The 25,254-nt window shown below is 41.4% G+C and overlaps 3 protein-coding genes and 1 long non-coding RNA gene across 5 annotated transcripts; 3 read left to right on the top strand and 1 right to left on the bottom strand.

Moving 5' to 3' along the window:
* Nucleotides 1-106: 106 nt before the first annotated feature.
* On the top strand, nt 107-21,357 carry prph2a (peripherin 2a (retinal degeneration, slow)). Of its 2 annotated transcripts, XM_026315092.2 has the most exons (6): nt 107-301; nt 1,056-2,414; nt 2,854-2,964; nt 3,131-3,247; nt 3,340-3,389; nt 18,384-18,521. In XM_026315092.2, the coding sequence occupies exons 1-5, from the start codon at nt 292-294 to the stop codon at nt 3,366-3,368; spliced, it is 1,626 nt and encodes a 541-aa protein (XP_026170877.1). In that variant the 5' UTR covers nt 107-291; the 3' UTR covers nt 3,369-3,389; nt 18,384-18,521. The 2 variants fall into 2 exon arrangements, with proteins under 2 accessions (XP_026170877.1, XP_026170878.1); XM_026315093.1 differs by lacking the exons at nt 107-301; nt 1,056-2,414; nt 2,854-2,964; nt 3,131-3,247; nt 3,340-3,389 and adding exons at nt 15,804-17,599; nt 20,340-21,357 and having other exon boundaries at nt 18,384-18,630.
* bicral (BICRA like chromatin remodeling complex associated protein) lies at nt 5,586-13,012 on the bottom strand. The gene is made up of 13 exons (XM_026315090.2): nt 12,943-13,012; nt 10,897-10,960; nt 10,648-10,693; nt 10,297-10,345; nt 10,118-10,183; nt 8,471-9,733; nt 8,323-8,371; nt 8,194-8,234; nt 8,032-8,078; nt 7,784-7,929; nt 7,589-7,683; nt 7,408-7,510; nt 5,586-7,304 (listed from the first exon to the last, which is right to left on the bottom strand). The coding sequence occupies exons 3-13, from the start codon at nt 10,686-10,688 to the stop codon at nt 6,823-6,825; spliced, it is 2,382 nt and encodes a 793-aa protein (XP_026170875.1). The 5' UTR covers nt 10,689-10,693; nt 10,897-10,960; nt 12,943-13,012; the 3' UTR covers nt 5,586-6,822.
* Nucleotides 13,914-15,654, top strand: tbcc (tubulin folding cofactor C). The gene has a single exon (XM_026315097.1). It carries the CDS (start codon nt 14,178-14,180, stop codon nt 15,213-15,215), a length of 1,038 nt encoding a protein of 345 aa, XP_026170882.1. The 5' UTR covers nt 13,914-14,177; the 3' UTR covers nt 15,216-15,654.
* Nucleotides 21,358-22,549: 1,192 nt separating the features above from the next.
* Nucleotides 22,550-24,692, top strand: LOC113135685 (uncharacterized). The gene is made up of 3 exons (XR_003296203.1): nt 22,550-23,069; nt 23,288-23,428; nt 23,731-24,692. It is a non-coding gene; the product is annotated as an uncharacterized LOC113135685 (long non-coding RNA).
* The last annotated feature ends 562 nt before the right edge of the window (nt 24,693-25,254 follow it).

Here is a 25,254-nt window from a genome sequence, read left to right as displayed (position 1 = left end):
AACCGCGTTTTTGCCTTCCTGATTTAAAATCAGCCCTAAAACAGAACCATGCAGCATTTTCTCTCCACATTTTGTGACAACGTATTTACACTCAGGCTCATAACGCGCCACCCAAAGGGTCCTCTCAACACCGTGTTGACGACCCTGAACATGAAAATGTGTCCAAGTAAAAGTGTTAAAAATGTTGAAAGTGACATCTCTGAGTGATGACACTTTAATATGCTCTGACTTTCCTGTTTCTGACGTTTGGAAAATGCTTCACACTCACAGTGTTTTACACACGTCTGCAAAATGAGCTCAGGTAAGTGTCATGAAATTGTTTGTCACAAAAGTGAAGAAATCACGTGGCCTAATCACGATCAATAAATAATATTTGTTTATATTGGGACCTAATCAACTTCTCGGTCATTCAATACAAGAAGTGGCTCCTATAGGTTTTTACAGAGACACGTTTCCCTACAGTGAGAAGTTGTGTTCATTAAAACAAAAATAAGACTATGCATCATGTAATAAATATCATATATTGTCATTTTCTTTGCAGTTAAGTTAGTTGTTGATCAATATTGATTGAGTATTTGTCTATCATAACTTCATACACATGTATACCTGAAAAGTGTTGATTAATTGATCAGCACAAAATGAATCGGCAACTATTTTAATAATTTGTTTAATTTTTAAGCAAAAATCTCCTTTACCTGGTTCTGTCTTTTCTAATGTGTGGTTTGGTTGGAGTTGCAACTGTTTTATTTATCAGTTGAACATGTTTTGTTTAAGCAAAGGCCCAATACTAGAAACATCTAGTTTACAAGGATTTATGGCAAAGAAAAGCAGTAGTCTCTTATTTGAAAGGCTGGAATCAACATTTTTGTTTGAAGAGAGACTGAAATTATCCTGATTATAGTTGTGAATTCATTTTTTTGTCAGTTAAACAATCCCTTAATTGACTGATCGCTATAAATTTGAATACATCAAAATAAGCATTTTCACAGCTGGCTACCAGTTTTATTAATACATGTTACATCTGTTGATTGCTCTGTTACTGTTTGTCCCCACAGAGGTGTGTCCATTCTGTGGGAAAACCTACAAAAGGCTGAAGAGTCATCTGCCACACTGCAAGGCAGCAGCAAGCTCCAAAACATCTCGTCACCAACAAGATGTGACAGCAAAACAGACATCATCACCTCAGCCTGCTGCAGCTTTGTCCCAGTCCACACAGGCCACATCAGTAACAACAGATCTACACACAAAGAAGAGTAAAAAGGTGTCTGGAGTAACATCTGGACCGCTGCAATCATCATCATCGACAATGCCTTCTAAGAATGCAGATACTCCATCTTCATCTTCGTCTACACTGCCACCAACTGTGAAGAAGAAACAGAAGCTCGCTGACCAAATTAAGATGGCTATCACGCCCTCCTATGCAACCGTTTCCTCTCCCGCCCTCTCTAAGCCGAAAAAGAAGAGTGTCGGCGCAGTGATAGAAGCTGTTGATTCTGAACAGGTTTCTAAGAGATCACTCAAAGAAACCAAATCAGTGTCAGCAGACCTCCTTTCAGATAATCCAAACTCCAGTACCACAGCACAGACAGAGACCAAAATGAATCCAGACAAAGACAGTGTCAGTCTTGACCTTCTGTCTACAGACACTAAAGCCAAAGTTTCCCATAAGAAGAAAGTGTCAAAGACAACAAAGACTGCACAGTTTGATTCTATGGATGTAAAAATAAAGGAAAGTACCACAAAACCCCTCTCAAGAGACAACGTATGGGAGGACAACATGGGGGAAATTGAGAATTTATCTGTGAATAAGATCCGCTTGACTCCAAGGAGTATTCACCAGACCAGGATCACCCTCCAGGATGTGAGAGCTGCATTATGCCGGCCTAAAGCCACCAGTCAGTCCAGCTGGACGAACATCCTGAGCCAGGTTGACAGTGGTGACAACCTGAACAGCAAAAGCAGAGGTGGTACTAGCCTCAGTCCAGCAGGGAGCCAAAAAGACAGTTTGGTGACAGCTAAAACTCTGTCAGACCAGCTGCCCCCGATCAGCTCACAACATACAGAGCTACAGTCAGTCAAGAACAAAAGTTCTTCAGTCACTCTGCAACATGATGGCTCCCCTCAGCCCAAGACAATCGTCCCTGCAACTCCCCTCCTCTCTGGCCACGTGTTGTCTCAGGTGAGCCAACATACAGTTCTTCCACATACAGTCAGCGTGACCGAGGGGCTGAAGATGGGCCATCACAGGACAGGACTCTTCTCAATATCACCACCTGCCCAGTTTTACAGTCCTCACCCTTTTCTGCTGGCACCACCTGCGATGGTGGACACACGGAGCGCTAACAAAGGGTCGACAGCAGAGGCATCGCAGCTCGACGTCAGGAATCAAACCGCTGCTCACAGTCGGCCTGAAGGTGAGTGTCTGACAGGGAATGTCTGAAATCCATCTCATGTGCAAGAACACGACTTAGCACCCGTGTTATTCATTTATTTTATTAATCACTTTGCTGTTCTTCCAGCACAAATGCCAAACTTTTAATGATTCTAATGTGATTCTAATGTGAGGCTTTTCTGATATTATAGTCAGCTAAACATCTTTAGGTTCAGTTCTTCAGAGAAAACGTAACTTCTTAACTAATCTGCGGAAACTGACATTTTTCCTGTTTTCTGATGTTTTGTAGATGAGCAAACAGTGAAGAATATAACTGGCAGATAATTAATTACTACTGTTGTTTATTCTTTGAACAGGTGGTTTCTGATTTAAGTCTTTTTATTTGAGCAAAGTTCTGTTGGCCCGTTCTGTTGAGAACTTCATGTTTTTAATTGATCCTCTGTTGGTCACGTGAATTGCAGGTGCCTTGACACAGCGCCATCTTGGACAGGTGAGACTTAGGGAGGTACCTGAGTGGCTGTTCAGTAACACCCCCAGTCGTCCAAGAGATGCAGTGAAAATGGTGCAAAGAGGTAAGAGTCACACACATCTTGCACAAATACATACTCACAGAACAGGTTTGCTGTTAAGCTAAGCTAACCTTCCAGATTTCTAGTAGCAATTATTTTCTCATCATCCAGTTTCCAAGTTGTTAAACAAAAACACTGAGAACTAAGTTGGACATGTTTGTTTCCTCAGGCTGGCAGTGGTATTACAGGAAGTATATTGACGTGAAGAAAGGCGGTGTAGGTGGACTGGGCATGCTGTTAGCAGGATACTGTGTGCTCAGCTACATCTGGAGTTACCCTCATACAAGTCAGTGTGTGCATCACTCTCACTGTTGTTGCATGGAATGGCCTACACAGATTCAGAGATAACTGGGAATGTTGCTGGCTGTTTTTTTCCAGAACGTGATCGCTGGAGGAAGTACCACTGAGGGTTAAGGGAAGGAGTGACTGTGAGTAAACAGTAGATGTGCCAGAAAGAGGACTCACTTTTATATGGATTAAAGAGACAAGACATAACTTGTTAATTAGTGAGTTTTTGAGGCACAAATAGATTTTCCTATTTGCCAGAGCCAGGCTAACCATTCCTCCCTTTCCAGTTTTTATGCTAAGCTAAGCTAACCAGCTTTTTTAATCTTCTATTTAACGAACCAAAGAGCATAGACTTTTATTTTACTCTTCACCGGAAAGTGAATATTCCATCCCTAATTCTGAAACTGGCAGTTTCATTTTTATTTGATGTCTAAAAGCCTGTGGGCAATGCACTGCTGTTTGACAGATTTGAGTTTCATTTCAGATGCATATATTCCTGTATTTATATTCTGTAGTCTGCTGTGTATCTTATTCAGGTTTAGGAGGAACGTGCAGAAGTACTAAAATTACTTTTGTTAGGGGTTTTTGGTTTCAGTTCATGATAAGAGGAATCATTTGACATCTGTGGCCATGTGTTACAGTCCCACTGTGTGTCCCAGGGGCTCCACTAGGTGTCATTGTTGGGTTGTCTTAACAAAGCCAAAGGGGCTGTGCAGTCAAATGTTAACTATGCAGAGTTTTCTTAGCTCCTTTGTGTAGAGGCATTGGTGCTGGGTCCATGAGAGGATTAAAGGGAACCAACAGATTTTTAGGCAGATAAAATCTCACTCTGGCTGTTTAGATGTGGAGAAACATGAAATCTAAAATTCCATGATGCAGTATCTGTGAAAAGATCATATCTGTGTAGCAGGGGTTCACAAGTCTGTTATATTTTTGCAAAATGCTTCCCCTGTCATATGATGTTATTATGCATGCTTAGTCTGTCAGTGCCAGTATGTGAACACTCACAGAATAGTAATGGAGGGAGGGTGAAGGAGGTTCTCAGCCAGACTGGACCAGTTTGTTATTGTACTGAAAATGAATTTATTGTTGACTCTCCTTGCTGCTGTAGTGAACACACATTAGCTACAAATGAAGAAATGACAGTATTTTTCTGGACGCTGCTTCCTAGCCAACACAATAAAAAATAATTCTTCATTTTTTTACGTTGTTTTTTCCATACAAAAATTATAAATATTTTGTGTTTCACTTTTCATTTTTATACAAAACAAACTATACAAACCAAGTGAGACAAAACAACAGTGAAAATGAAGGCAGAAAAACAAACCCCCTGCACTGGAAAACGGGGGGGAAAGCACAGTATGTTCCTACCAAGCCCTCAGACACTGATATGCATCCACATAACACAATGTTTTACTCACACTGGGCATGTCCCTACTTGCAGGTCTAAAACTAAATTTCTGTAAGTGCCATAGAGGCATCAAATCTTGCAAGCAACCACTTGAAGGACAAACTTACAAATCTTGCCTAACTCTTGCACGTCATCAGAAATTTGCTTTCCCAAGCAGAGAGCCCAGTTTTCTCACTGTCCATTGGTAGATATAATAGGTCTATAAGAGTTGATGGAGAAATACAGGCAGGCTGTGATGGTGACTAGCACTCAAACACAAAAAATAGTATTCTCTAACACCTCAGGGAAAAGGCCTTCAGTTTGCTCCTATAGCCAGTTGGCAAGTGTATTTTGGACACGTTTATAAGAGAAAAGTGGCACTATCCAGAATCAACCCCAAAAGAAGTAATTTAACCTTTGGTACTGTGGTGGATCCAGCAGAAGTTGCCCTTTTTTGCTTACACCATAGTGCATATTTAAGTAGAGTTTTCCACAATTGTTATTCCAAAAACATAAATACATGGCCAACATTTATGAGTATTTTACCACAAAGAAATCTGACAGTAATTAAGTAAGTTTTGGTTCTAAAAACTAGATGAAAATTCACAATTCAGAAGAAACTGAACTCAGAGGGAACCAAAGTTATTTTAGGAGCACCGCTTCGGAGGAAACAGTACAGCATTTTAAAACAGCTACAGAGCTGTTGACATCAGCAATATATTTGAGGATGATTCTGGACAAAACTACACTATCTCCTGTTAGTTTTGGTTGTGCTGCTCAGAAAGAAAAGAGGAAATAAAAAAACTACACAGACTAAAAAAAAAAACAACCTAGGGTGAGAAATGAACAACCAAACTGTGTGAAAACATATAGACCAGTTTGTATGTGTGCAAATTACCACACACACAGATAGAGATTTCAAGGTAGTCAAGCACAGATTGAGAGATATGATCAATATATAATTATATTCAAAAGGCAGCCAAACATAAGTACAATCAATGACCCTCCAAGATCATTTAAACTAATGACAGTGTCGTCATGTCCACAAAGCTGGCGAACACATCACAATGAACTAAACAGTCATCTTTTTAATGTCATTTCTAAAATGAGGAAATAAACATCTAAATTAAAAAGATAAAGATATTGTAACATCTTCCTCAATCTGAGGACTTAGCGTCCCTGACACAAACACACTGAATAATGATAAGAGGTTGAGATCAAGATTTTTCTTGTGTCTGTGTCGGGGCTTGCATACCTTTAAGGTACAAAAGAAAAATGCCAAAGAAAATGTGACTTAAGCACAAAAAAGCATTGCTGAGTACAGTAACAGTACTCTTTCTGTGATTAATCTGACTGGTTTCTAGTGTGTTTGAGAGGTTATCCTTGTTGCAGGCAGCTGAAAGCAAGCAGAAAGATTTTGGTTTTGTTCCAAATGTTCACATTGAGTTTAGCTTAGCATACACTGCATATCAACAAGAGCCTCATATTCATATAGTTCCTGAAATAAGCAATGGCAAGTTTAGTGCAATTTGTCTATGAGCTTACTTTAAAGGAAACCACTCTGTACCATAATCTTAACACATTGCACTGAAGCGTGTTTGCATTGTGCACTATGGTTGTAATGCAGGAAGGACATAAGCGAATCAGTATTTATGAATAGAGCTTCTTCATGTAAACACTTAAAAAAAACTTAAAAATAGGCACAGAGTTGCCATTTTGTCCCTCATCCTCATCCCTGTGTTTCAGTACAGATAGTGAGTGTAATCAACTGGCACAAAATAATAATGGTGTGTGTACGTGTGTGTGAAGAGAGGAACACTCTTATATTCAAGCTGCTGAAGTCCCTAACATTGTAAAATAAAGTTAAACTAAACAACACAAGACCATTTTCCATCTGTTAGTCCACTGCATTGCACACATTCCCAGATGTTTGTAAGTAATTGTAAGTGCAGGCGTTCACCTTGACAGTCACTGACTACTATGTCACTGTTCAAAACCCCTTCCCCAGAAATAAACAAAAAAAACTAAATACATGCTACATGTCCAGAGATGGTACCACATATACTTCACACCTGAATGAAGAGTTAACCTCTCATCACAAAAAACAAGAGGAGAGTCTGACAAAAAAAATGTACACACACACAAAAGAGCCCATACATTAGGGATGATACTGAGCATCAGTGTTAACATTCCAAGATGCTGTTGACCGCTGCTTCTAGAGCAGAGTCTGTGTCAGGGTGAGGGGGTGAGGTGAGCTGAGGTGGGTACTGGGGATGGATCAGGTCTGGGGATGGGTGGTGAGGCACCTGGTAGTGCGTTTGTCCCACAGATGTTGCCATATAAGGTGGTGTGTTACCTTGGGCATAACTGTTGCCGGTGGTGAGGCTGTTGTTGCCAGTGCTGCTGGGCCCATAGCTTTGCCTGGATCTCTTCAGTTCCAGGACGCTCTTGTTTTCCAAATGTGGAGGGTGGAGTCTATCTGCTGCACCCGGTCCTACAGCCCCTACCCCTCCCGGGTCACCATACCCAGGCTGGGAATCTGTTCTGTATGGTGGCTCCGTAGAGCATCTGTCTGATGGATTCCAACTACAGCTGGACTGAGAGGACAAGGGGTCTTGGGAAAATTTGGCTTTCATGCCACAACAGAACTCCTCCAAGAAGCTGTCTACAAAACAGATAAGAGCAGAGCTTTTAAAAAGGTTTTTCTGTGAGAAGCTTTTTTTTTTTGCTGCAAATAGCTTTTTACTGTGTTGTTTTTTGTTTTTTACCTGGATCCACCAGTACCATGCGTTTGTCCTGTGTCAGTTTGCTGCGTTCCTCTTGGTTAAAGGTCCTGTCAATCATCACCATTTCTGATGATGGACTTGAACGCTGCCAGTGAGACAGAGGCATCTTGTTAGCCTTGTGTGTGCCAGAACATGAAACACTTATGGATGTGTAGGTGCCTACCTCAGCTTCCACCATTAGTAGTCGTCTGTATTTGTTTACCATAGCCTGTGTCCTCTTCAGCACCTGAGTTGCAACTACCTCAAATTCTTCATCCACTGTAGATAAAACATATCAACATACAAATGCTACACTTGAGAGCTAGTTTTCTGCCTTGGTTGCAGATTTTGGATGAAGCTGAGAAATTTAAGGCCATACCCTGTGAGAATTCATCCTGACTGGGTGGAGTTCCCTGGAACACGTTATAAGGGAGGAGTCTTAGCAATGCATCATCAATTGAAGTGAATTGGCGTCGATCTGGGGCCTGAACTCCAGCGTGATCCTTCTTCAACTGTTGTAAAATCCTTTTGAGATGGCAGGAAAAGGAGACAAGCTCATTCAGTTATCCAAACACAACATGCAAAAATATCTAAAAAATCAAATTGAAAATGTCAAACAAAACTCACATTCCTCCTTTTGTAAGTGGTGGAAGGGCAGGCTTCTGTGCACTGACCTACGAAGAGAAAGCATCAATACTAAAGTTATCATAATACCACTAATCATCATAGTCCAAATTACAATATCCAAAGTCGTGAGTGCAAAGCAGATGAGGTATAGAACAACAATACCTGAGAGTTTAGCGTTGAATCTTGTGTCAATGTTTTCATGGCTAGGAAATCGTCAGAACAACAAAGCATATGTATTAGGTCAAAGTGCAGCAAAATACATTTAAATACACTATGCACTGACTCTGTTACCATGGACGCTGCTGAGCGGTATCTGTTTGAGGGCAAGTGATGAAGTACTCTGAAAAAATAAAAATGAAAGTGAGTCAGATAAACAGTTCCCAGGAAAGTGATACTAGCTGTAAGTTAATGAAATACCAGCAGTAACTTCTGATGATACCTGTCTGTAGTCTTGTTCCTGTGTCACCGTACCAGGTAGCGGAGACAGAGAAGTGCAGTTCTGAGTCTGAGTCACTAGAAGGCGCTGCACGGGGCTCGCTGATACTTGGCCTTGACCACTGAGTCCCGCTGGGCCGACCAGAGTCAGCCGCCCAGGAGTGCACGATGTCTGCACAGGGGCAGAGCTCGCACAGGATACTCCTGTCCATGTTTGTGTTGCTCCCCCTCCAACCTGACTCCCGCTGACTACTCCCTGATTCAAAATTAGCTGACCCCCTGGTGGTGAACTGAAGTTCTGCCCTGCAACAACCTGCACTGTGTTCTGACTTGTAATCAGGGCATTTGAGTTGGGTTCAACGGGGCCATTTTGAATTGTGCTGGCTGGGTTAAGTGCCAAAGAGCTGGGCAGCAAGAACTGTCCAGGTGGTATATTGGACTGGGCCTGCACTTGCTGCTCCAGGGGTGGCTGCACTACAATAGAGCCATTGGCTGTGTACTGTCCCCCAGGAGTAGCAGTATTAGCATTAACTACATTTGCCATAGTGGTGGGAGTGGGCTGAAGACCAAGGCTGTAGACAGTCTGAGCCCCAGCTTGAAGGGGTTTAGGCTGGATAGGTCTGACAAGAGTCTGGGTGCCTCCCGGACCTCTCTGGATGATAATGTTTTGAAGGGGGAGGTTTTTGAAGGGTAGGCCAACTTGCCCAACCTGCCCTTGGTTAGGGGCAAACACCTGCCCTCCTGTTGTGGTCCCCGCTGCAGGTGCCCCTGGCCTGAGCACAATCTGAGGAGTTCTCTCCAAGCTACTCAGAGTCATCACCCCACCACCCGCCCCAAACGAGCCCAACACCTGGATGTGCTGGGCAGAGCCATTGGGAAGCTGGGACACTCCTTGCAGGAACTGGCCTGCAGGGAATGCAGCTGTTGCTGTGGTAACTACACCCACTCCCCCGCCATAACCCCCAGAGACCATCTGGGAGGGGAAGGGAACAGGAGCCTGCACTAAGGTGGGAGCGGGCTGTGAGTCCAGTAAGGCCTCCTGTACCAGTGTCTGCTCTGTGATGTCAGCCTCCAGGAGAGACTTCTGGAGTATGTCAAAGGGCTGGTCCTCTCCCCCAAGATCGACCCCTCCAGGGGAGCTCCCTGTCCCCAATTCATCCTCAATAAATGAAAGACTGCTGGAGAGCTGGAGGCCTGCCCCAGCTGAATCCTCGCCGAATTCATCCATTGAAGAAGAGCCATCCTTGAGGCCAGTGTTGGAGCCAGCCTAAATGAAGCATTTAGAGAAAATGAAAAGAAGGCGAAAAACTGTTTGCATGAGCTACATTTTAAACAGCTTTCCCTGTAGGCTAGTGTTCTACATGACACTTTTAATTATCTATACAAAAAAAGAGGATGCTTGTACTGTTAATGATATAGACTATTCAGTATCGTACTCCCCCTGATCAGGACCAGCTGGGAGAACACATTCAAATATAACTCCCCTTCGCCATCTCCATGCAAAGCAAACCATAACAATTCCATTACTACTCATATCCCAGTAAAACCCAGAGAAAGCACTCCATGTTAAGACACTAATCCATCGTCACTGACTCTCTAATCACAGATTAAAATCATCTTATTTTTGGCTGTTTTTCTCTAGTACCCTCACCGTGCCACTAGAAAAGAAGGATCCATCTGAACCATAAGCTGCATTTGTCACATCATCCTCCTCAATCTGTAATAAGAAAACAGAGTTATAAAGAGAGATATTATTCTTAATGTGAAGTAGCTAAATCAGACCAACATTTTAGCAATTGACTGTAAATAAATTCTTTAAGAGTCACTTACAGACTTGCTATTGCTGCCATGAAGATAATCATTCAGTGCATCCACATCTCTGAAAATGGTAGAGAAGAGACTTTTATGGACCTGAACAAATCCAATTATGTGTGGTTTAAAAATTACTTAATTCATCCAGTGACAGAAATCATTTACAATGAATGGACCTTTAGAGCAGTTCTTCCCGAATTCAACAAAGGAGAGGGGAAAATTGCTTGCTTAAGAAGAACTGTAATAACATTGTCCAACTATTAAAGCAAAATCTAAGCACAAATGTAAAAATGTGTGTCCAATTGTGAATTGTCTGAAGATGTTAGATTGATAATGTAGGCCTAAATACCATTTTTATAAAGTTTTTACCCTAAAATATCCAGAAGACGACGATCGTCCTCATCATCCATGACACCTAAAAGAGCATGGAGTGAAACAGAGATAACGGTCACACCGATATAACCTAAAGATTAAATAACTTTCTATTTGGAAGAACAAATGGCTAATTGTTTCATTAATCAATGGTGTCAGTCTGAAGTGGTCACTTGTTTGTGTTTTTATACTGCAGTAGGAGACTTAGCATATGTTTTATGTTAGTAATAAGGACGTCTCACTCACAGATTTCCAGCAGGAACCATGAATTCAGTCATTTAACACCCTTTGTTTCCTGTAACAGGCTGGGCTGCAGGGTGAGAAAATGCATTTAGAAAGATTTCAGATGTACAGGAGAGATATAGGGTGTATTAAAGTTGGAGAATGAGCTAAATCAGATAGAAAAAACAGAAGCATGTGGCAGGATAGTGAGGAAGAAGGGACAAATATGTTGTTCACTGCTACTGTGGGAGGTTGTTGTATAAGTAAAAGCAGGATGGCCCACATTGCTTGTCTTTCTGTGAGTGAAAATGGCCATTTGACTGTAAATAACTCCACCCTCCTCCGTTTATACCTTGAACAGTTTGAGTTTCACCATTGAAAGAAGTGTTGGCTTTATGTTTTGACAGCCAGCATAAGGATACAGCTATTTTGGTGCTACTTGTGACCACTAATGAGAAATGAACTGAGAGACTGGATATCCACCAAGTTCCTCTTGTCTTTTTTTTAATGTAGAAGCAGTGTTTAAGAGTTGTGTAAGAGAATATGCATACAAGAAAATCTAGATTCCTTTAGTGACTCAGCCAGCATGTGAAGGAGTAGCTTTTTAAAATTAAATGTGTTTGTCAAACACGGGGGGGGGGGGGGATGTTGGCTTTGTGTTCAACCTTACAGCTGCAATGCTACAAAATGGCTGCTACCCGCCATAGGCTGTCTTTACAGCACAGCAACGGTCAGCCTCCATCTTTGGTTCAGGGAGAACAAAGAACAACAGGGCTGCTGTAAAACACTTTGACGTTTAAATACCAAAAAACCCACTAAAAGTAAACTATGTAACAGAAAATCGTGCTTTTTGAGTATCCATGCCAAACAAACGACTTTGTTTTATCGCTTGTGAGGACACAGAGGCTTATTTGTGGACATTATGCAAAATGTGAGTGGAAGTGATGTCGACTTTACCAAACAGAAGATCGAAAAACAAACGATTATTACAGTAACTTTTTATTTATCAAAGAAAGCTAAAATATGTGTCTGTTTACTTGACAAACAAACGGTAGACAACTAGTTTGTCTATAATCCGTGCGACTCAACCTGAAAACTCCCAATATGAAAATGTCACTGTTGAGCATTTTGTATTCACTTTTTAACGTCAGTTGTATTTGCTGACACAGCATGCTGACAAAAAACGAGCCCGTGTATCGCTTGATTTGTCGATGTAAAGCCGATGTTGGTCCCAATAAAACAATTTTATAAGATTTACAGCTCAAATTCATGTCCACGAAATCCACCCTAGCATGCTCGCCTCGACCTAACACCAGCTCTCGTAGTCCTGCCACCGCGGCGGTTAGGTGCGGTATCTCCGTGGGTTTAGAAAGCCAGATAATGTACAGCTTGCAAGTTTTATTTCCAAAAATAGACTGAATTGACTGAACGATAATCGCATTCAAGCAGCACAAAACGCCCGTGGTCCAGCCTGTGACTGGTCGTCGCTGACGTGCTCTGTCTTTCATTTGTCGTCTATGTGGCTCATCTGCCAGCACGAAAAACGTCACATTTGTCTCTATATGCCGAACCGACGCGTTTCAATCGGGGGATCTAGTACCAGCCCGTGTTCTGGACGGGTTTCTCTACAGACTGGACGCTCCCAGACATTTTAACGACAAACATCGGCCTGTTCTGGTTAGCTAGCCGCGATGTCGTCGACGCCTATTTTGAAAACGAATCCGTCGAAAATGCTAAAGGACTAAACCGTGCCGATCCATAAATATTTATCCCGATTAGCATAACATAAAGACGACTCAAAGAGGCGAACCCTTTACTCTTTCTCACTCCTCTTGAAACCCAATATCTCCATTTGGCAACTTTTAATTTGCTCCCCCCCTCCTTCTCCTCCTCCTCCTTCTCCCTCTCCCACTCATATATTTTTCTCACTGTCCCTGTTCTGTCTCGGATAGATTTTTCTCTCCGCTCAAACTCTCTTCCCTCCCTGAAGGAAGGGAGGAAGGAGGTTGTGTGTGTTTTTTCCTTGAAATTTTTATCACAAAATTATAATACACTCAAAGGGAAACTCACCGTCATGAAAAAGCAGTGCCTTGTCAACGGGGTTTCCTCGCCATCACCGCACGGGTTGTCGGGGTAGTGCACAGATCATCAGCCCACAACGGCGGCATGCGACTCAACAAATGTGAATAGGAAATAAACAACGACATAGTCATTTGTAAACACATATTTTTTAAGTCTTAATTTTAAATATAATGGGTTGTTTCCACTGTGCCCCCCCTTTCCCCGCATGAATACCTGATAAATGTTATTAGATTTAATTGTTACCAACAGTAGAGGGCGGGCCCCTGGTGTCTATGCCACACCTTGACATTGCTCAGGTGTACTGCTCAGGTTACTGTAAATAAAAGTGCTACCTAGTTACCTACTGCCTTTACACAGACATCATCAGAAGTTATTTGAAGTTATTTTTTTTCATTAAAACAACTCTTTGCCTCGTTCTTTTAATACGCTTTTAAATAGTTATAAATATATGTTATGGGAGGGTTAATAATGACTGGGGCAACAAGGTCGGTTAGTGGTTGCCTCACAGCAATAAGGTTCTAGGTTTGAGACCCGACAAGGGCCTTTCTGTTTGGAGTTTGCATGTTCTCCCTGTGCTTGTGTGGGTTACTCCAGTTTCCTCCCACAGTCCAAAAACATGTATGTCAGGTTGATTGGTGACTTTAAATTGCCCATAGGAGTGAGTGTGAGTGTGTGAAGCTGTGGCCCTATGTGGTCCTGTGATGGACTGGTGACCTGCCCAGGGTGTACCCCTGACTTTCGCCAGAAGAGATCTGGGATAATGAGTACATGTCAAGGATTAAATTAATGTACTGTTTTGTGGAGATGTTGTTAGAAAAATAATTTGTTACTTTAATATGGTTTCTGTGATACACCTGGTGCCTGGCAGTGTTTTGAAACCCTCTATACATTAATGTTTTTGCAATGTTATTATTTTACTTTGCAACATGAATGTAAGTTAGTCTATTTGTGTAATTTGTAAATGGACACAAATGGGAATGCAATAGCAATTAGGCAATCGCATATAGTATATTTGTATTTTATTCATGCACAGTGGTAAAGAAAGCAACCAGGTCTTTTACTCAGGGTATTAATGCCACACTGTAAGATCCTCTCTTAAAATATTATATAGGCGCTTCTACCATGAAAAGCTACGATACTCCCATACAGCAGGTGGCAGTATGTGCCTTTCACTCGCATTTGTAACGTAGAAGAAGAAATTACACCGTCACTTCCGCAACAATATGGACGCAGCGGCCGAACTGAGTCAGGAGAGTGGGTTTGTTGCTGAAAGCGGTGCTGCCAAGATGCAAGAGCGACTTCAGAAGCGGCACCAGGCGAGGATAGAGGATGCCGAGAGGAGGAAGGAAGATAAAGAGCGACAGGCTGTCGCTGAGGAAAAGGGCGAGTATTTCTCCAGCACTTTCAACGGGGAGCGGGCGTGTATCGAGGAGCTGCTGTCCGGTTGCTCCGGAGCGGACCGAGCCGTGGTGACTCAGATACTGGAGGAGGCCACGGCCCAAACTGTGCAGCTCCAGAAGTTTCTCAATGACAGCACGCTGTTTCTAACACAGTACGAACTAAGACAAGCTCAAGCTGCTCTTCAGAAACTTCAGACCTCACTTGCTGAGACCAGAGAGGCGGCTCTGCCCAAGAAAAGGTTTGCCTTCCGAGCTCGCACTAAAGCAGCAGATAAAGTAGCTCCACCTGTGTCAGACACCGCTTCACCTGGTGCTGGCACCTTTGAACAGTCTGCTCAAGTGGATGGAGCTGCAGCCTTTGAGCAGTGCGGCTTCTCCAACATGGAGAATGAGCTCCTGACTAAAACGTCCGACGAGATCCAGAAACGAGATGTGCTGTTGACCCACCTGACCAACTGCAAGGTGCGGCTGTTTGGCTCCCCCAGCACATTGCACCTGAAGCACATCGACAGCTGTGAGATCCTGTGCGGACCGGTATCTAGCTCAGTATTTGTTGATCATTGCAGAAACAGCATATTGGCCTTGCCGTGCCAGCAGCTGCGGACCCACAACACCACAAACACACAGGTGTACCTGCACGTCACCAGCCGAGCCATCATAGAGGACTGTCACGGAGTCAGTTTTGCCCCGTTCTCCTGGTCTTACCCAAACTTGGAGGACGACTTCAGTGTGTCTGGCCTAGACCGGGACAGAAACAACTGGAGCCAGGTGGATGACTTCAACTGGCTCGCTGCAGGAACACCTTCCCCTAACTGGACTGTCATCCCAGAAGCAGACAGGAAAACCAACTGGGACTCCTAGAATTGAATGTTATCAAGCATTCATTGCCCAAATTAAGCAAAATCAACCTAGTGAAATGTTTTCAATCCAAATGCACCCATATAATCTTGTCCATTTTATTTCATTAAGATTAATATAACACACTGTAAAATAATTTTTAAAATATTTGTGAACAAAAATGCAAAATTCCATATTTTTTCTAGACTTGGCCTTTACTTTGCACATTTTTCTCATAAGAGCTTTAATAGTTTATTTGCAGTTCTACTGTCTAGAATAAAAAGGTGGGTAACAAGTAAATGAATGGTCATAAACATTGAGCTTTCATCTTCACATTCAATATTATTTTTGTTTTTGCCAATAGTACAATAGTATTTAGGATGGGAGGGCTACTTACCCACTGTGTTGTACCACTGCTTGTGTGTAAAACATTCAAATAAAAATCCACCTCTCATCAGCCAGACTTACATCTGGCTTCTTGTACAGAGGAGTGTCACATCCCTATTGTAACAGTGCATTTATTCATTTGCCAATCTTAAACGTTGAGTGTTGGCGGTCTGTATTCTGACACACAAAAATTGACATACAATTGGAACAAAGGCAAAATACAGTGAAGGACGACTCCACATAAAGAAAACTAGACCCTCCAAATTGAAATTTAGAGGCTAATATTGTGTGATATTTAATTTTCATTTATTAAATGTGGCTGAATACAAGATGTAGAAAAAGAGAAACATGGAGGCTCTGCATTCGGCAACATGGCATTTGGCAGGAGCAACTCCATTGCAGCTCTCATGTTCAGTCACTGTGAAGTTTAAAGGAGTCAGAATAGAAGCCATTCAGGGAAAGGCCTGGCTTTGCTCAGCATAAGTATCTGGCTCATGTATGTGCCAGAAACTATGCTGATTACAACTGCCAAGATAGCAAGTGATTAATAAGATCATTAAGATCACTTAAATGTATTCATAAGCTTGTAAAATGAAATTTACTATGGCTGTCTATTTAAATGTGTGGTAATATGTTTTATCCTTCAGTTTGTACTTTCTGTTGTACTTTTTGTACTATTGTTCTAGGTTCTATTGTTTCTGTGAATGGGTTACGGGGGCTTCGTTATCTCAGTTTATTTGCTCCACAAGAAGTCATCTGGTCTGTGGTGAACTCATGGATCCCTAACTGTGAATGGATATGTGCCATTATTAGTTCCACTTTCATGCCCAGGGAATTTATCAGTCAACAGCTGATGCCATTACAGCTCCCGGTGTGTTCGATCAAGGCGACCATGACCACGTGAACACTCAAACCAATTATGGCCCCTGGCAGTGACTTACTATCAGGCTCATCTTGTGTAGAGGGATTTCTGTAAATTGGATCAGGCTACTTACAGGAGCTTAGCATGACGTACTGTAACTCAGGTGGATCCACGGCAATCCTCCTCCTCTTTGAGAGAACAGATCATCACGATTAGCCTCACCTGTGTGTTAAGGAAAGAAAACTGGAAAAAGCTGAGCAAAATAAAACCCTATGAAATTTCAAGTTTCTGTCACAATGGGAGAGAAGAGAGTTTTGAAGAAATAAAACTCTTGTGCTTCTCCAGGGTCCTGGGTTGTTCATCTCTACTCTTCCGCTGTGAGATGGATTACCACCTGTGACTCTACTGTTTTGTTGGACCAGCCAGAGGAGACGCTGATAACAAAGAGAAGGAAACTGGGACCACAAGAACATTTATCTAAACTAAGAGGCAAGCTCTGGAAATTTTGGTTTGCCTGCTGATCTAGATTGTCAGTTAACCCTCTTCTTCACAGGAAAGGACACATCTCAGGCTGAAAAATGGCTTTAATGGTGGTCAAGTTTGATCTGAAAAAGCGAGTGAAACTCGCTCAGACTGTCTGGTTCATGTACTGGTTTGCTGTAATGGCTGGTGTGCTGGTCTTCAGCATGGGCCTCTTCTTTAAGATCGAGCTTAGGAAACGCTCAGAACTTATGGACAACAACGAGAGCCACTTCTTGCCCAACCTGCTTATATTTATGGGTCTAATAACCTGCAGCATCAATGCCTTTGGAGGTAAAGTCTGCTATGACTCTCTAGACCCTAATAAGTTTGCGAAGTGGAAGCCCTTGTTGAAGAATTTCTTGGCGTTCTGTATAGGCTTCAACGCCCTGCTGCTTGTGACGGCGTTTCTGTGCTTTGTGATGAGGATCCCTCTGCAGTTCACCCTGGCTGAGGGGCTGAGGAATGGCATGAGGTACTACAAGGATACAGACACACCGGGACGCTGCTACATGAAGAGGACTCTGGATTTGATGCAGATTGAGTTTCGTTGCTGTGGGAATGACAACTACAGAGACTGGTTTGAGATTCAGTGGGTTAGCAACCGCTACCTGGACTTCAGCTCAAAGGAAGTCAAAGAGTAAGTGACAAAGAATAAAGCAAAAGCCCTCATGATAAACTGGGGAGGTTAGAGAGGATTAATCTGTGATCTGACAGTAAAATGACTCAGATAGAATCTCAATCATGGTGGAAGCTGCTGAGATGGTGTGTTCTGTGCAAAGTTAGAGTTCAGTATGGATTTATGGAAGTGGATTTGAGGTGAAAGTATTCACTTTCATCCACTAATGATTACTGTCACAGAAATGGTGAGAGCAACAAGTCACACTGGGGATGTGAAATTGGGAGCTGAGTAGGTAGAAGCAGTTACTAGGCAGTTTCATGGATAAAGATGGGAGGAGGAGCTTTGATGATTAGGTACAGGAAAAGATAAGAGGTCATAAAGGTGCACGCACTGTCACTGGTTTGTGACTTTTTTTTATGTCTACAGTGATTTTGGACAAGTAGCAATTTGCTTTGTGAAGAGGAAAGAAATTGTGAAGAGGATAGTTTTTGACTGTTGGCACATAATTAGATTTTAATCTGTAGGATTACAGATCATGTCCTTCAAGAATCAGTGTCCTGTCCAATCAGCGGAGAACCTGGCAACACTCCAGGGATAGCACTGTCCAATAAAATATTCTGCAACAATAAACATGACACTTTAAAGTTATTTCTGGTAGAAAAAACTCTAAATTGGACGTGCTATTTACACTTTGGTTGTTTTATCCCACTCATGCTCAAATATATCATGGCAAGTTCATGACTTTTAATCACACCTCACTTTCAGAACGTGACACTAACATGACACTTCCTCATCCTTTTAGCCGCATTGGGAGCAACGTGGATGGCCAGTACCTCATGGATGGAGTCCCATTCAGCTGCTGTAACCCCAGCTCCCCCAGGCCCTGCATCCAGTACCAGATGACCAACAACTCTGCTCACTACAGCTACGACCACTACACTGAAGACCTCAATGTTTGGAAGCGCGGCTGCCGTGACGCCCTGCTGTCCTACTATGGAGGCATGATGAACACCATTGGAGCTCTGGTGGTGCTGGTCACCATGCTGGAGGTTAGGGCCACACGAAAATAGACACAAATCCACACATATAGTTAAAAAAGAATTTGAAACCACCCATGATCAGTATTAGTAGATATGGACACCACTCACTTAGCCTTGTTGGGAAGTTGCATTTGGTTTAGTTTTCACTATAAAACACTATTAAAATACAGGCCTTAAACTAGTATTTCTGATAACTACAGGGAAGCTTTCCCCTTTGGAAGATAATTGTGAAAACCCTTAAGTCTGCACAGTGGACTGAAGTGACAATAAGCACACAGTACAAACACATTTTTGAGTAGAGGAGGACTTGAATGAGTCAACGAATTGTTCAGCTATTTTCTAATAAATTCAGGAAGCGTTCAGTTTGAGGTCTGAGTAGAGGTGAGGCCTTTAATGGCCTTGGAGTTAGAGGTTGTGAGCTTGTGTATAAACATGCAAAGCTTTGATCCAGTTGGCATTTCTGTCATCTATCACCTCATTTCTTTCTTCTTCCCTTCTTTCCACCTTCCACCCAGGCTGACATCTCTATCCACTTACTGCATCCCAAACAGCTCTATCCTCTTTAGCTGAATATCATTCCTCCTGCCCTACTGTCAGGTTACCTTGTACCACCTTTGTGCAGCTTACGGTACTTACAGTAACTCATCTGCTACTTTCTACCCAAATGGTAATCCCATAGCAGCCACATGGTATCTCTCCTTTATTTGACTCTCTCCTCAGCTTCCACTACCATCATCTGTTGACGTTAAGGCCCAAGAATGTAGCGTCAAAAATGTAGATACATTTTTGAATTCAGTGATAACAGGGATGATCTGAGTGGGTAGAGCTCCTTTATCACTTCAAGCAGACAGTAAATAGCAACAGACAGATAACATCTCTGTCCAGGAAATGCTGCAGACAAACTCTTATTCTAAAAACTTGGATTTAGGCGATGCATGGAAGTTGATCAGATGGAGTTGGAGAATCCCAGATTTAAGAGTAGTTATGTAAGTGTCTTCTATGCTGACACAGATAGTGGGTTCAGAGAAGGAGTAATAGCTTAATCTAAAAGAGGCGACCATTTCCTGGGGCTTGAGCTCTTAACCTGAAGGCACCATTCAGAGAAATTTACTGTATGATTCCTCTACTGACAGGGTAGCCCTGATAACATAGAAAAATTCAAGATATTATTCAGTTCAACATACCTGCACCTTCCCCACTAACAGTTATACATACACACCACATGTACCAAAGATTACCTATGCAGAGAAACATATACAAACACAATATATTTATATATTGCTTTGCCATTAAACAGCTATACATCATCTTTATAAAATTCAACTTATAACTTCTGTTTTCTTTGTTATCCTGTTGATGTCTTTTCCTATCTAATGTCTCCTCTGTGTTATGTTCCATTGAACTAAATAAATAAAACAGGAATGTCTAAGATGAATATATTCAGAATAAGGGTGCAATATTCATTTAATGGAATTAATCTGCCAAATTATGTTTCTTGATTTATTGATTAGTTGGTTGAGCTGGAAACCTCAGAAAACCTCACATTTCTTCATTTATTCCTTTTCTTTATTCTTTCTGTTTCCACATGGCATGTTGACAAACAGACACTCTGAAACATATTTTCAGTGATCATCCCTGCTTATAGAATAATGATAGAATAAGTTTGGATAGAGGGCTAAGGTTCAGGTTTATCTGAAATGTGTTCCTGTCCCTTGCAGGTTGCTGTGACCATTGGCTTGCAGTATGTCAACAGCTCCCTGTCCACCTTGGCCAACCCAGAGGACCCGGAGAGTGAGAGTGAAGGCTGGATCCTGGAGAAGACGGTGAAGGAGACATTCACTGACATCATGGCCAAAATGAAGGCCATGGGCAAAGGCAGCAAGGTGGAGGAGGGGGGTGAGGCGGCAGTTGCAACCGTGAGCTGAGCTATTCCCTGATGCAAAAACTGACAGGACTCCCACCTGAGTGCGAGATTGTGTGAAGTGTGAGATTACTATTTTTTTCTACCAACATTTATTATATAGACCTAAACACACAAATTTGGCTATGAACTCCTTTTAAATGGACTCCTTACAAATGGACTTCTTGAATACATAAAATTGTATATTCATACATAGAGAGATAATAGTACAATAAGTTATATTATGGTTTTCATTTTGGTTTTCTCCAACCAAACAAATCCATGACAAGTTCTGCTCCGTGCATCACATAGTACTTCTAAAGAAATCTGAGGTCTGGTCTTGGATTTGGATTCACTGTTGAAAAAGTGAAAAGTCAGGTATGTGATATGTATTGATAAATGTCAGACGCTTTACAGGTATGTCATTTTTTCTTTGATTTGTTGTCAGATAGTGTGGTGGGGTGATGGTTGCTATGCAGGTATGCGGATGGAAGATATGTGCAGCCCAAGAAACTGTTTTATTTTCATTGACCTGACTATAGTGCTTTGGCTTTTAGCTGTCACTGTATATAGATGAAGCAAACAAATTAACCCCCTGCCCACTCACCTTTTTATACTCCAGTTCATCTTTTGTCCACAGTGAAGACTGGATGGAATAAAATAATGAGTTCATATGAATTATGCATAACTGTTGAAGCACATGGTCAAGGAATGAGGTATGCAACCAGGAGGTGAGTCCTGGACAGAAACAGAGGTATCTGCAAATGTGTGAAGGATGACTGAAATTGGCAGCTAAATTTTGGCTCCTGACCCCTGTACTGTAATCTCAGATCCACATTGTTGTTTCCCTTGTGCATTCAGTGTCTGTATATTTACATACATATATATATATATATATATATATATATATATATATATATATATATATATATATATATATATATATATATGTGTGTGTGTGTATACTTTAACATCTGGGTTGCAGTCTTTGTACATAGTGTAGAAATTATAATGAAATTTAACTTTTTTAAAATAATGTAATTAAGCTAAATCTTTTACTGAAATCCATGCAATATTTTTCCATATGATTTCCGGATCTGTGTAGGAAACAGAAATAGTCTGTACACATGAATAAAGAATTTTAGAGATATGATTCCACAGTGAAATAACGACATGTTGTCTTGACCTTGAGTGGCACAGATCAAGATCAAGAGGCAAAGCATGCTGTGAATGTCGCAGGGTTCCTGATTAAGTCAATAGGATAACGGCAATTATGGCATTACTGCTTTCACATGGACACGGGATGACTCTTCACATGTCCCATGACAGGACATGTGTTTGTCATTAGGACCCCAAACAAACTGATAAATTTTAATGGTTTTTCTAGTTTAAAGATTCTCTGGAGTGCGTTTTTATTGATTTCATCTACAACCTGATATTTTTGTGCCTTTAATCCTGCTCCACAATAAGCTTTGACATCAGAGGACACAAGCAGAAAATGCTTTGATCTCTTATAGGTAAATAGCAGCCACTAAGAACCGTTTATTCACAATAAATTATGTGCATCTGAATTTAGATCAACTTGTGAAAACCTCAAATGTGAAGAATGAGCTTAGCAGATTGAGGTGCGGTGGGGGGATGGCTGTGAAGAGTCAGCAGGAATAGTAGAGGCCACCTCTGTGTGGTATTTTTGTTGGACCAAAGTACATAACCGGGACTGAGTAGATAAGAAGCATAATCAGCTTTAGATTAGCATGAGCCCCATAAGCAGGTGACGTCCTACTGGGGTGACTTACATCACAGCGACAGAGACACAGGGAGAAAGAGACAAACCAAAGAAAGTAAAAATCTAAATGTATGTTATGGAATATAAAGAAGTTTAATTACGATAAGGCACTACTTTTTAGACTGTCTGCAAAAAGAACCAAAGCAATGTTAGCAAAGTTCATTTAAAGTATTTATGGTAAAAGTGCTTATCATGGGCATAGTGGCTCTGGTCAGTATTAGGTGCTTTTTTGTCATGTAATTTTATTTGTAGCAGCTTAAAAAAAAGAAAAAATTGTAACTGTTATATATCAGTATATATTGTCTAGACATATGTAACAATGCATCATGTTTCATAAACTATTCATAGTTTTTTGTGTACATTTTTTGTTCTGTAAAGTAAACACGATTGTCAGATAAAAGTAGAGGAGTAAAAAGTCCATTATTTCTCTTTCCGTTGTCGTGAAGTAGAAGTACAAAAATAGAAAATACAAGTGCAGTACTTTTGAAAATGAACATAGTTTCATTCCACAAATCAGTGGTAGTGCAGAAGTATTCAAAGCCTAGTGTCAAAGATTGTTTTAATACTATGCATTTGTAGAATAAACTAATTTTGAAATACGTGATATCCCATGTGAAACCGCACATTGAACATTCTTTGTCAGTGTTTACAAAATGACAACATATGTTCCCATTTCCAGTTATAGAAATCACAAACAAGCTGCTGACAGAGTCGTGACCTGCGTGTCCTCAGTGTTGTGCTGCTCTCTGTTGGTGACTACAGGTAAGACACTAACACAAATCACTGTATCTAATCTATTACAGATAAAGTTCCATTCCCGGCTGGTTCACTGTCTTTCCTATGACAGTGTAATCTCTGGTTTCACTAACACTCCTGCTGTTTTTGTCACTGCTAACAACCAGCTTTTATACACTGCCTTTTACAGATGTCTTTTATTTTGTCTGCAAATGTCTCCCATGCTTCCCCTGTGTCTTTGACAGATATGGTGGCGAGCCTGAACACTTGGGGCCACTGACAGCCTCTCATTCTGCACCACTTCAGTTGCATTCAAAGCCCAGAAGAGGGTGTCTTTCCATCAGTCATAATGTAACAGGGGTAGCCATTGCCAGGAAACCTTAAAGGTGAAGAGAATATATTATATATATATATATATATATACTTTCGCTTGTGCTAATATTGACCATTTTTTTAAGTCAAACAGTGAAAATTGCTGTAATGGGATTTTATCATTATTTGATTCTCTGACTGAATATGTTCTCAGTTATACATAGTCTTACTATTGTTGCTGCAGTCACCAGTTATATTTGTTGTTTGTTAATCTGTTTGCCATTTTTATAGTTATTAATTCTATAAGATTTACTGACTGTTGTGGCTCTAATCATGACCGTCACAAGGTGTCACATCTTCATATTACTTGTTTCAGGCCAACAAAAACAATCTGACAATGATACAAACCAACAAACCAGCAAATCTCCACATTGGAGAAGATCAAAACGAAGAATGCTGCTCACTAAATGTCCCAAAAAATGTAATGATTGTCATAAATTGTTAATGATTAATCCTCTGTCGAATGGATAATTGGAATCTGTATTGGTAAACAGATAGAGAAATGGAGTACATCCAATCATATAAAACACTGACTCTGCATCCAGAATGTGACATAAATTGATACCGACTATTAATCCTGAAAAATAATCAACATATTTAATATTCAAAGCATTTATTAAATAATTTAGAGTGATAATGAACATACAAGGTGTGATACATAGTGTGATTTATAGGGAATGGATGAATAATGTGCTAATATTAACTGAGGTTAATGGTTGTCCTTGAGGTTTCAGCCAAAGGCCATGGACACTGCAACATATCACATCTCACTTTACACTTCACTATGGGCTGAATAAATATGGCAGACAGAAAGAAAAGCACAGGCAGAGGCAGAGAGAGAGAGAGAGAGGCCCGTGACTGGTAGATGTGTGGCCTTCTCAGAGGGGCATTGTTGGAGCTATGAGAGGACAATGCACTGCCCCCGCCCTGAATACTCGCCATACCAGCTGACCAGCCATTACCAACACTGCTGCTCCGACACACACATTGCATCCCACCCGGCCTCAATCAAAGTTGAGCTCTACAAGGCAAAACTCCGTATATAACAGTGAATAGAGAAGAGAAACCAGGTGGGAGGTCAGCAGCGCCTATCAAAAGGCTTAAGTCAAGGCATGCATGGGCACACATATTGTCTCACCTCCGTGTGTGTGTGTGTGTGTATTTGTGTTTGTGTGTGCACATGTATGTGTGATTTACAGCAGGTTAAGTTTAGACTCTAGCACCTATTTGTCCATTCAGCAATAATAATTCTCTTCCCCAGCAGCAACAGCAGCAGCAGCCACCCTGAGAGACCAAATGCACACCTCGCACCCTCTTATTATTTCAGGATCCTTAACAGAAGTGCTCAAAGTGTGTGTGTGTGTGGTGGGGGGGGTCAGGAGAGGCAGAGGTGGTAGAAGTATTCAGATCCTTTACTCAAGTAAAAGTACCAATATCTATAATACTACTCCGCCATAAGTAAAAGTCTGCATTTTAAATACACCATAAATGTATTTACTGCTAAATGTATCAAAATAAACGTCCTCATTGGCCTCTGCCAGTTTCATATGTTTTATTATAATCATTGAAGTATTAAGATGTAAGCAGTATTCATTGAGGTGGGGCCTCATTTCATACAGTGTCTCTGGCCCCTTGACCACTCAGGATCCTGCAGGCCTTTAGAGTATGGGACCTGAACACTTCCTGGTAGTCACTTGGTGTAGGAAGCACAATATCCCCTGTGACATAGAGCCGTGCAGAGTAGCTGCAAACTGAAATACCACAGTAGTAGATACAGTTAGCACAGTATAAGTCGAGCACTAGAAGGCACCTGCACGCAGACACACGCACACTCATGCAC

Source organism: Mastacembelus armatus, chromosome 19 (assembly GCF_900324485.2).
Source record: "Mastacembelus armatus chromosome 19, fMasArm1.2, whole genome shotgun sequence".
Taxonomy (NCBI): Eukaryota; Metazoa; Chordata; class Actinopteri; order Synbranchiformes; family Mastacembelidae; genus Mastacembelus; species Mastacembelus armatus.
The sequence above is the reverse complement of the archived record's forward strand: the minus strand, read 5'-3'. Positions and strand labels throughout refer to the sequence as shown.

Excerpts from the sequence above, each read along its gene's own strand:
- tbcc (XM_026315097.1), top strand. The coding sequence starts at position 14,178 with ATGGACGCAGCGGCCGAACTGAGTCAGGAGAGTGGGTTTGTTGCTGAA.
- bicral (XM_026315090.2), bottom strand. The coding sequence starts at position 10,688 with ATGGATGATGAGGACGATCGTCGTCTTCTGGATATTTTAGG. Across the intron at positions 7,930-8,031 it reads CCACTTACAAAAGGAGGAAT|GATTTTACAACAGTTGAAGA; the intron begins GTGAGTTTTGTT and ends CCATCTCAAAAG. Across the intron at positions 7,684-7,783 it reads TCAGGATGAATTCTCACAGG|TGGATGAAGAATTTGAGGTA; the intron begins GTATGGCCTTAA and ends TTTTATCTACAG.
- prph2a (XM_026315092.2), top strand. Across the intron at positions 2,965-3,130 it reads AGTGAAAATGGTGCAAAGAG|GCTGGCAGTGGTATTACAGG; the intron begins GTAAGAGTCACA and ends TTGTTTCCTCAG. Across the intron at positions 3,248-3,339 it reads CTGGAGTTACCCTCATACAA|AACGTGATCGCTGGAGGAAG; the intron begins GTCAGTGTGTGC and ends GTTTTTTTCCAG.